The following is an 11,651-nucleotide window of genomic DNA, read 5'->3' as shown; positions in this document are numbered from 1 at the left end:
GGGCGTCCACTGTGCCCTCCCAGCAGCAGGCAGGGGCATCCAGGTAGAGAACCTGACCCCCTGGCACTGCTGCTGTGCCAAGCCCTTTGTGGTCCCCTCAGTTAATTTCAACATTCTAAGAAATGTGGGCTCTGACCTTTGACTGAAGCATTTCATTTAAGGGAACGCAGCTACTTGTCTCTTAAATAGTTCCAGAGCCAATTCATGCCCTTTCAAAAAATAAAAATGATTAATTCTTCAATGTCAGGGGTTAAAAAGAGAGAGAGAGAAAATTACGAGGTAACAAGAGATCTTAGAAATGAAGGCCATTTTAGTCTCTTGGGAGGTATCAGTTATTTAAGAATGATGTGCTGTTGTTGCCACACATAATAAGTTAATCTTAAAAGGCATTTATCCCCACTGATGTTTTTAAACAGACTAGTTTAGGGAACTGGATGTCATTTTAATGCGTGAATTATTGTAAGCTATGTTCACTAGGAATTTTAATTACTTAATTATTTTGAAATGACACCATTGTAAACTAGAAAGTCTGTTCTGATGAATTTTATTTGCTGGTAAGATGGTTCAACTTCAGGGTTTAAAGCCAAGAGGCCTTCGCATGTATGCCTGTGGTTAGATTGTTTCCTTTCCTATTATCTAAAGAATGATATTGACATTCTGTTTTACGACTTGCTCAGGTCCTTTGTAATGAGTTTTTGTCCTACTCTCTTCCCTTGGAGAGCTATCAAAATGTACTTCTTGATAGCGTGGACCTTAACACGAGGGTCTTTAAGTTACAAAAAAAAATAGCCCAAAGAGTCTTATAAATAGAAATATAAAACGGATTTACACATCTATTTATTTCCCCTTTTATCTGCTTTTCGGAAACAGATTTTCGTCCTTCTCAACAGGCAGTTAATCTTACAAGAACCTAAAAGCGAAATAGGTATTTCTTCATCAGCGAATAACTGGTTAATATTCACCATCTTATGCATTGACCTCTGAAAGATAGCATCCGTGACTGCTGAGTGGTGGTACTATTAGTCTATAGTGTTAGTCTGGTCTTGAAAACCATGTTTATTCTTAAATTATTAAGGATATTTTCACAGGCAAGGTAAAGCAGCCAGGGAGCAGAAAGCCACAGGAGACTCTGACACTCACGGGTCAGTGTGGTTCCTCAGCCCTGCATTTCCTGGTTATTTCTTGACACACTTTTTCGCGTTCAAAGCCCACGTGTGAAATAACAAGATCGGGTAAACAGCTGAGGGTAAGTGGCCCAGATGCTGATGGGTTTGTTAGAGCTCCAAGGAGGGGAAGAGCTGAGAGGGCAGCCGCTCCAAGACAGCTTGCAGTTACTTGTACATTGAAATAACAAGGTGTATGTGTCTGGGGGAGCGGGCACCTGTCACCACTTGGGACACCAGCGCCCTGTGTTGGATTGCCTGGTTTGATTCCAGACTAGGATTCTGGGCTGCCACCTGCCCTTGACTGTGGAGGGACTTGGGAGTGCATCAACAGGTACAAGCTCTTTCTGTATGTCCCTGCCTTTCAAAGGAAATAAAAACAAATAAATAAAAAATGTGCACAACAAAAGCAAGAATTCCAAAGATATCTATAATCACAAAGGGTTGGATGAGTAAGTGAAAGGTCCTGAAACTCCTGAATTCCTTTAGAATGCCATTGATTAGCAAACTGCCCTTAGCTTGCTTCTGTTACTTTTTAATGTCTCAAGAGAAAAGGTGGGGGCCTGCCTTGTGGCCCACCGGATTAGGTCACCATCTGTGGTGCTGCCAGCCCACAGGAGCGCAGGTTGGAGTCCAGGTACCGGCTCTGGTTTCAGTCAGGCTCAGACTTGGCCATTCAGGGCACTGGGGAGTGAAACAGCAGGTGCAAGATATTCTCTCTCTCTCTCTCTCTCTCTCTCTCTCTCTCTCTCTCTCGCTCCATCTTTCAAACAAATACATAAATGTTTTAGACAGAGTGAAAGAGAAGGGGAGAGAGAGATTGGGCATTTCTAGCTGAAAACTGCTTGAAGGATCTGTTGCCTGGCCTCCTGGTTTTTCTCTGCTGCTGCTTAAGGAGTTGAGGGTACTAGGTGTGATTGGCGGCTGGGTGCTTCAGCTCTAGAACCGCCTGGGAGGTTGAGTTCCTCTTGCTTCCAGAAACATCAGTTTTGCCTCCTCTATGCCAAGCCAATCTCTTTTTGCTAACCAGACCCAGTTTAAGCATCATTTAGCAGACACCAACCCCTGGGCAGATGTGATGGAGCTCAAAGCATACAGTTGATTAAAGATGGAGAGGAGGTGGGGAGCTGTAAGAGTGCTCTAAACAACGTGCCTGTTTCAGGCAGGGAGCATAGGAGAACCAGTGTACCAAGAAGGAAGGAATTCTGCAAAATGGGGGAGGGATTGCTGGGTGGCCGAGGGTAGGTTTACCGAACCCCAGACCAAGTTTCTTCATGGAATAGCCACAACTCTGTGTTGCCACATACACACAGAGAGGAGTGTCATGGGGCAGAAATGTGTCCCGTTCCTGGTCAGACACTGAAGAGTGCAAGGGAAGTCCTCTGCTCAGAATGCGTTTATTCTTTAGATGGAAGGAAAGACTGGGGCTCCTTGGAGAACATCACCAAGGAAGGGTGTTCAGATTGTTCTAGGGGGCGCCCCTGCTGACCACCAGGAGTACTTGAGGTCGGGGAGGGGGCACAGGGATCTGAGGGCTTGGGGATCCTTCTCCCCCAAACTCAGAAATAAAGATAGTGACTCCCCCTTAGTCTTTCTCATCATGGGGCACAGCCTTGGGCAGGAGCATACGTGGGTCAACTAGGGAACCTCCACAATTACTCCGTTCACGACAGCCATCAACTCTGTTTGCGCAAAGGGAAACTGAGGCACGAGGATTCAAAGTGGCTACGGAGACCTGCAGTTCTTTTCATCCTGTCATGCTCAAAATCAGCTTGGTGTTTGATGCTGGGTGTTAAGATTAAAAAAACAAAACAAAACAAAAAAACCTTTTCTTGAATTTTTTTTCAGATAGTACAACTCAAGCCAAAATAAATAATTGGAAGCCCCAGCTCTGTGACGGAGAAAGGCATTTTAGTTGTCGAGCCTTGAACGTTGTCCTGACCCAAGGCCAACAAGAGTTTCTTTTCCTTTTTTCTTTTTGTTTCTCTTTTTGTAACAATTTGGCGTTTCTGAACGCTAGGGGCTCCCGGATTCTCTGCTTTGAGAGTAACTTTTCCTTTTAGGATTTTTTTTTTTTTGAAGGGGGTGGGGGCAAATGTGGCCTTAATTATCCTACGTCTTAGGCAGCTTAAGGAAGGGGCTGTGCTTTCGCAATCCCTTCGGAGCCAAGTAAGGAGGTCCCTCGTGCGCTCTCTCTCTCTCTCTTTTTAAAGGCCCTCGTGAAATAAAAGTGCAGAAAACAAACCCGAGCGACCACAGAAACAGTCGCCGCGGCGGCAGCAGCAGCAGCAGCAGCAGCAGCAAAGCAGCAGGAGGCGGCGGCCGGACAGGACTTGGGACAGGCGCTCGGAGCTGCCCTGCGCGGCTCCCATTCATAAGTCCCCAGCTGCAGGGAAGGGGCTGGACCCAGTGGTGCCCACTCGCGCCCCGCGAACTCAACTCTGCACAAGTTTCTGCTCGGGCTCGCGCTCTCCTCCCCGTGGACTTCTGAAGGCTTTGGAGAGAGAGTGCGGCAGAGGCGCCCAGAGGGGCACAGAGTCGGTCCGCAGCCGCACGCAGGCAGCCGGGGCTGCACCCACCGCCGCGCCGCGAGCCAGGGCCCAGCTGCTACCCTTCGGCCGGGAGGCGACCCGCGCCCGGGTGTGTGGCTGCTGTCGCGGGACGTCTTCGCGGGATCGGAGGCTCGCTCCGCAGCCAGCGCCATGCAAAACTACAAGTACGACAAGGCGATCGTGCCGGAGAGCAAGAACGGCGGCAGCCCTGCGCTCAGCAGCGACCCGCGCAAGAGCGGCAGCAAGCGGGCGCTGCTCATCTGCCTGGACCTCTTCTGCCTCCTCATGGGTAAGCCTGCTCCCCTGGTCTCCGGCCCCATGGTTCCCGGCGCTCCGGCCTGGACTGCGCCCCGGCCCGCGCCGCGCTGTCAGCTCCCCGGGGGCCCCCCGCAGCCGTCCCTGGAGCCTGCGCGCGGCTACGGCCGCAAGGCTCCGGCCGTCCTCGAGCCCACCGATTTCCCGGCCTGTGAGTTAGTGACTCTGGGTGAGCTCCCCGAGAGCCATCTCCAGCGTCAAGCTGGCTGTTCAGTGGCGGAGAGCCCGCGTGCAGCCAGGCCCTCCGCCCTAGTCAAATGGGTCGCCCCGGCAGCCCGGCTCCTGCCTGGAGACGCGCTGCCAGTCCCGATCCAGCTCATCGGTTGTCGCTGCCGCACGGGCTGGCCTGGCCTGTCCCCTCAGCACACCCCCATGCACTCCCGGCGGCGCCCCCCTTTCCCCCCCAGTTGCGAAGGCCCTGGGTACCGTCTTGATAGTAACCTCCCCAGTACCTGCTGCATGCCAGGCGATGGGCAGTTTCGCAGGGATCATTTTCACTAGCCGCCGCCCTTGTCCCAACTTGGTGCGAGGAGGGTGAGGAGGCCCATTTTACCGACGCGTACGCTGAGGTCTTGTTTAGGCGCTACAGTGTAATTGCACTCGCAGAAATTTGGGGCGGTCATTTGCTTCTGTTTTCCAAAGTATTTGTGAAGTGCAGCTGGAACTGCGGGGGGAGTTATAGGAATTGGGAGTGGGAGGGCGAGGACGATTCACGAACTTGGGTGGGGGGAAAAGGAGAGAGGTTTTGATAGGAATCTACAGGAGTTCCAAGATTGACATTAGTGCAGGACATTTTATTATCATTATTTAGGTTCATTTGTGAGCGAATCGTGGTGTCATGTAAACGCAGGGGACTTGTCATCAGAATCCCCAGCCCCTGCAGCTCATCCGTGTGCTGCCTACCTGGCCTGTTTCCTACTGATCTGAATGAGTTGGTTGCAGAAGATGCTCTCCAAGGCCCCTTCCTGCATGGAGAACTCAGATTAGGTCCAGGAGCTGTTCTGCCAACTCAACTAACTAAAGAAACATCTGTGTTCCCATTTCAGTTCCCTTAAAATAGAAACTCCTGCAGAGAGACTGGAGGCTCCTTTGAAATGGGTTTATCCCTATAGGGTCTGCAAAACCCACGACTTCTTTGAGAGTTGCCCTGCCTTCACAGCTCCTTTCTGCTGTGCTGGCCTGGGTGTGCAGTGTTCTCCTCTCCTTTGGGCTTAACTGCCCCCAGAAGAGAGTCGGGGAGACCAGAGTCCTTAAACACCAGGAGAGACAGCTGAAGGGAACACTGTGCTCTGTGGCCCAGGACTCAAACCCAATGGCGCAGGTGGCAGATCCTATCCCAGCCTCTCAGGCTAGCAATTCCGCATTGAAGATGCTTTGTATAGGAATTGTCACTGGGGGGCCTCCTGAAGGCTGCTGGCTTATTGTCATACACAGTGGGACAGATTAGCACTTAAAGTCTTGTATCCAAGCTATTGAATTTGTAAAAGGCTGTCTTTCATCCTAGGAGAATATGGGGAAACACTCCCCTTGGAGAAGCTGCTTGCTGCAAGCTGGCGTGGGCTTTCTAGGTGATGGTTGGGCAAAAGGAGGCTACTTGTGCTAGATAACCTGGTACCCTCCCACCCCTCAACTCTGTTATTAGGACAACAGGGACGGAACATGCTTGACAGCCTTTGTACACTTTCATTGTCCTCCTGTCTTGCTCTTCTGATTTCAGAAGGCAGTCCCAAGAGATGATGTATTTCCTATCAAAAGAAAAGGGACTTCCCCGGGAGCTGTTAGGGTAGCCAGGGACACACAGATGCCCAGCGGTTCTGTTGGGATGCAAAATGCCAGCAAGGGGCAGGGTGCTCCTGCAGAGCTTCGTCCGTCCTTGAGTGAATTTTCTCAACCTGCCTTCTGGTCAGGCTTGTGTTTGAACAAATGATTTGTTCAGCTCAAAATGCAGTCACCTCAGGCCCATGTATTTTATTCTACAGAGCCCTGAGCCACCTGTTTTCAGGGGTATGTGTCTTACCATAAAAAGTGTGGCAACAAAGTCATTTTCAAAGTCACCTGTTGACCAAAATTTCCCCTGAGCAGGGACCAAATTAGAATGTCACCCATAAAATGCCTTCTTGATACTTCTAATAGGGAAGGACTGCTAGTAAGACAAACAGATGTCTTGAGATATTTATGCGAAGGAACTCTTTAGCTTCCAAAAGAAAAAATAATAGCACCTCATGTGATTTTAATAATCCACACACCACAGCCATTAAAAAAAATGTTTCTACTTAGTACACGTTTTGCCTAAGACTGTCAGTATGATTTAATTTTTATATAGTTTATTGATCATATGGTCTGGATTACAGAGCAGTAATATATTAAGAAGAGAGACAGTTTTCTATTTGCTCTCCCTTAGGAACATATACCCAACTTCATCTCCGAGTCTCTGGTTAAAATAAAAGCCGATGTGCTCTGTAACTGTTGTGCAAGTGGAAATGCACACGTTTAACCTGTTTTACATACCTGTTTGGAATGTTCAAATCTAGATGGGAAAAAAAAAGTCCATTCTGGTTGGAAGGCCCACAGAAGCTGGTGTCACACAGCCTCCCAAAGGGAGTTCGCCTCTTGCTGCAGAGCTATTTATGGGAAGGAATTGCTTTGAAATACAATGATGAATCTTTGCAGGATACTTTTTTGTGAAACTGAGTCTATTTTTATGGCAATCTAGTGGTTTGCATCACCTCCTGCTTTTTGTGCATTGTTTGTAATAAATGGGGCTGCGCAAGAGCAGAGACTTGATTCCCAGACCAAAGGGAAGTACTGATGGTCTTGTTAAGCTCTGTTAGCCTCAAGGATAAACTACTTTGTGTTCTCTTCGCTATAACCCTAGGAAGAAGTGATGTCTACTTTATGGACCAGGAAACCAAGTTTCAAGAAAGGGCAACACAGATGTGCATTGCTATCCCTGTGCTGCCTGATTTGAGCGAAGTCCTTTTCTTTCATGATGGCAGCTGGCACCTGATCTCATCAGGAGCATGTGCAGCTCAGACTGCGGAAATCCCTGACCTCTCCTCAGTGGCCAGTTATCCGTGTGTAGCAAAGCAGGTGGATCAAGGTGGTCAACTCCTTTGAGTCAGAGACAGAAATTTTGGGCGGCAACCAGGTGACTTCCTTTGGTTATTCCAGAATACTTTTGGACATTTTGTGGTTGGCAATTAAATGGGGGATAAAATTCTAGGCCTTGTTCCCTCTAAGGGATAAGTAAGAGTCACCAGATATTTGTATAAAACTATTATTTTCTAGGAGTGAGAGGAGGACAATAGGATGTCTTGAAGCGAATGCGAGACTTGTGTCACTATCTAGTGGATACGTCGGTTTTCTGTGGATTTCAATGGTGCAATGACTGGCTGGCTGGGATTACTTCTGATGTATACTGATTTCTATAGAGAGAAATGGTACATTTGTTGAACATGTCTACCTCATGCATGCGTGTACTCTGTTGAACTCTTCAGTGCTCTGGGAGTCATCACAAAAATGATGAGGTGAACCACATGAGTTCTAGTCTGTTCTGCAGTTATGTTGCTGTGCAACTTTGTGGAAATTCTCCCAACTTTCCCAGGCCTCACATTTTATGAATTACGTAAATTAGTGGAAGGGACTGGAATCTTTGACCCATTTCTAGCTCTGAGAATCTTTTGAATCCACATTGGCAGATATTTTGATGGAGTAACTTGGACCATTCATCATTAAGTGAATTGCTGTTTGTTTAATCAAAGACTATAGCTGAAGTGAGTTTAACTGGGTGTTAGTTCTAGATGGAAGACCAGCGCTCCTTTCACCGTAGTTAATCCAATCATACGGAGCAATTTGCTAGATTTTTCGTTGTCCAAATATGTCCTTTTACTTGCTTCCTGCATTTCTTGGTAATGAGAAGCAAACAAGCAAATACAATGATGGGGTTTTCTCTCTCTCTCTCTCTCTCTTTTTTTTTTTTTTTTTGCTCAATTGTCATATTCATGAAGTGTGTGTTTTAATAACTCCATGGGTTTTTACTAACCTCAGCTGCCATGTGAATCACAATAGAGAAACAGATTTTCCATTAATTAGCCTAATATCCCCCATGGCTTGCAACAAAGAAAAGAAGCTCCACTTAGTAGACAAGCCCTACTGACTTTTCTATTTCCTCCTTTTCCAAATGCTTAGTTGTTTTCATTTGCTTCTCTCATTTGTCTTTCTTAACATTTTCTTCTGCTTCAGTGATCTACCAGAGGAAAGCTGCTTTTGTGGGAGACTGCTGAAGCCCTGAGTTGGTGGCCTTTTCCAATTTTAGCCCTTTGGGTTGGCTGTCAGTTTTAGATTCCTGCTTTTCCCCTTCCTGTGTGGTTGTTTGGGCTGGCAAGCCCAATTGGTCACAGCTTGATGCTAATGAGACTATAGAAGGGGCTGCTTCCCTGTGTAGGCAGCTACATTTATGGAGAAAGACTACCCTGTCACAGCTCAGGTCCACCTAGTTTTCTGGAGGAACAGACGTTTCTTTGGGGGACAGTTACCATGTCAATGTTTTGCAAACTCCCTCAATCGGACTTGAAATCTCCAACTCCCTGCTGCAATACTCAGGTTCAGCAGGCTTTGGGCCAGTTCTGTGTTTTATAAAAGCCTGCGGTGATTCTTATCAGGCTGATTTTAGAATCACTATGTTGTTTAATAGATGATGTGTTAATAGCAATGGAATTACGAAGTGGCCTTTTTGTATCCCACAGTGAGTGTTCTGGCACTTTCCCCATTGTTAGGTTGTCTGAACTTTTTTGTTGGTTTTTGTGGCCAGTGCACCTGTCTTTCTGTAAAGATACCGAACCTTGCTAGAATTCTTTCCAAAGGAAAAATTACTTCTGGGTGAAGGACTGAAGGCACCCTGTGACTGTTAGTGCAAGGTCTTAGTGTTGTCTCTAATTGCTATAAGACTAAAACCTTTATTTATTTGTTTGTTTGTTTGTTTATTTATTTATTTATTTATTTAGTTTCTGGCTCTAAACTGAGTTCTATGCCATGGGAGTTGCCAGCCAAAAGACCACCTTTGATAAATGAGGTGTTGAGTCTAAATATTTTCTTTTGAGATATTGAAGTTTGTGCATGAGTGCAAGGCGAAACAGGACTAAATTAGATTTCTACAGAGAGCCTTTAAAAGACCAAATTTAATTTAGCCAAGTCTCATAGACACACTTTGGATTTACCCAGGTCTGAGTTTGAATCCTGACATAAAGCTGATGCCCACAGGTGTGGTGTGGGAAAAGGTTTTGAGCCTCACCAGGCTTCAGTTTCCCTATTTGTAAAAATAAGCAAAGCTGAGGGACATCCTTGTGGTGTGAAGCGCAGCTGAGATGAAAGCGCTCTGCAGAGTTAAAAAGCACTGAATCCTTACCAGGTGCAATGTTGTCATTCTCAGAGCAATGGTCCTAGTTTCCTTTCCTTCTCAGTTTCCTTACTCCTCACTAGGTCTATGCAATCCTTGTTTTTTTGGCATCAAAGTTGTCTGAAATAATTAAGAGGAAAAATTACGAGGACCATCCTAGGAAAAAAAACAGGTAGAGAGGACGTAACTGTTTTCCATTCGCTGAGGAAAGGCAGTGGCAGGTTTCCTGACCTCACCTGGGGAAGTTGAAGTTCATGAGCCTCCCGGGCCTTGTGTGCTGGCATTCTTCCCTTCAAAAGGAAGCTGACCAGGGCCCAGCGGTGTGGCCTAGCAGCTAAAGTCCTCACCTTGAAAGCCCCGGGATCCCATATGGGCGCCGGTTCTAATCCCAACAGCTCCACTTCCCATCCAGCTCCCTGCTTGTAGCCTGGGAAAGCAGTTGAGGACAGCCCAATGCATTGGGACACTGCACCCGCGTGGGAGACCCGGAGGAGGTTCCTAGCTCCCGGCTTCGGATCGGCGTGCACCGGCCCGTTGCGGCTCACTTGGGGAGTGAATCATCGGACGGAAGATCTTCCTCTCTGTCTCTCCTCCTCTGTATATCTGACTTTGTAATAAAAATAAATCTTTAAAAAAAAAAAAAAGGAAGCTGACCAGAGCCTCTTAAGATGAAGATACCTTAGGCAGGACTGGGGAGGATGTGGACAAATGGTCCGGTTGAAGGTCCACCCTTATCTGTGTCTTGACAGCACAAAGGAAAACCTAACTAAAAAGGCCAGCCATGATTAGAAATGACTAAATGCTTGTTATTCAGGGAAAGGAGTAGTGTGCTAGTTACCATGGTTAGTAGTCAGGCAAAAGTTATTAGGTATTGATATCGGGAAGAAACTGCAACTCAGAAGAAAAGTAGAACTTACCCAAGGGTACCCAGCTAGTAAGTGGTCATCATGTTTTCCAGAGTTCTTGTCCTTCAGAGATTATATCTTACTGTCCACTCCTCGATGAAATTAATGTGAGAAAAGTGATGAAGCCTAAACAGATACAACATATTCTACAGGGCTCAGTATAGATTGTAGTTATGAGTCTGAACTCAAACATCCTGTTGGTCTGTGAAGTACACAGAGTTAGACGTAAATGATTAGAAAATATCTTAAAGTGTGATGGATTAGCCTCTCTCCGGACGTAGTCAAGCAAATACCATTGGGGCAATTCTTCACTGCCTAGAATCATGAAATTTTTAGACTTTGCGAATATCTTGGATATTTCATTATCGATAATATCAAGGTCAGCTTTTAATGTTGGTCAGCAAGACAGGCCTTTTTGGGCCACGGGACAGGTGGTGGTCTGAGGAAAAAGCACAAGTTTTGTTGTCAGGCTGATTTGGAATTTGTCCACTGTTATTAGCTACGTGAGTGTAACTGTGTTATTTCATCTCACCAAGGCCTAGGTGTTCTCCTTGTCGAAGGGGATGATCCGCTCATCATGAGAGTGTGTTTGGTGTGGTGTGGTGTGGTGTGTATTGACATTCCACAGGCTGGTGTGATGTCCACCCTGACAACACATCCCGATCAATGCTCTCAGCTCAGTTGGGACCTGAGGCCTAGCCAAGCTAGAGACTAATCAATGACATGGAAAGAGTAGCATCTAGAAGTAGGCTAGTTGATGTTTGTTTTTCTGTTTGAAATGTGCTATCATTCTTGAGGTAGGATTCTCTAGAGAGCTCTTTTTGTCTATATCAATGAAAGGAAAGACAAACAGATTTAACTTAATTGGATTTAAAGGAATAGGCAGTCTTTTGGGCATGTTATTTTTCTCCAAACTGGTATTTGTTCTAGAAAGTGCTTGTTGTCTAGGGATCACTGTTAACTGATCTGAGAATGACCGGGAGCCACCTGTCTGAAGCATGCCAGGAGAATAAAGAACCTGTGCTGCTGTTTTTGCTTTTCAAAACTTTCCCACAACCTTTGAATTAGAAATGATGCCATTTAAGGTTGAAGTTGAGTCTCAGATTAAATATTTTTCTTAAGGTCATGAATTAATTAGCGGTGCCAACATTCACAGGAGGGCTACACCAGGTTCTGGAATCTCCACATGAAACCATTTGCCCCTAAAGTCCAGGTTAAATTACGAATTATGATCTGCATTAAATCCCCAAATCTCAGAAACAACTTAACAACACAGCACATACAAGACATGGTTGGAAATCTTTGAAAGAAAGCTGGTTGA

The 11,651-nt window shown here is 46.4% G+C and overlaps 1 protein-coding gene across 1 annotated transcript in view; it reads left to right on the top strand.

Annotated features, from left to right (window-relative positions):
- Positions 1-3,302: 3,302 nt before the first annotated feature.
- Positions 3,303-11,651, top strand: part of PLPP3 (phospholipid phosphatase 3) — an 80,541-nt gene continuing 72,192 nt past the window's right edge. Inside the window, exon 1 of the mRNA XM_004588710.3 lies at positions 3,303-4,004. Coding sequence (XP_004588767.1) covers positions 3,866-4,004 — 139 coding nt within the window. The 5' untranslated portion in view covers positions 3,303-3,865. The remainder of the gene's footprint in view (positions 4,005-11,651) is intronic.

This window comes from Ochotona princeps, chromosome 2 (genome assembly GCF_030435755.1).
Source record: "Ochotona princeps isolate mOchPri1 chromosome 2, mOchPri1.hap1, whole genome shotgun sequence".
Classification (NCBI taxonomy): domain Eukaryota; kingdom Metazoa; phylum Chordata; class Mammalia; order Lagomorpha; family Ochotonidae; genus Ochotona; species Ochotona princeps.
The sequence above is the reverse complement of the archived record's forward strand: the minus strand, read 5'-3'. Positions and strand labels throughout refer to the sequence as shown.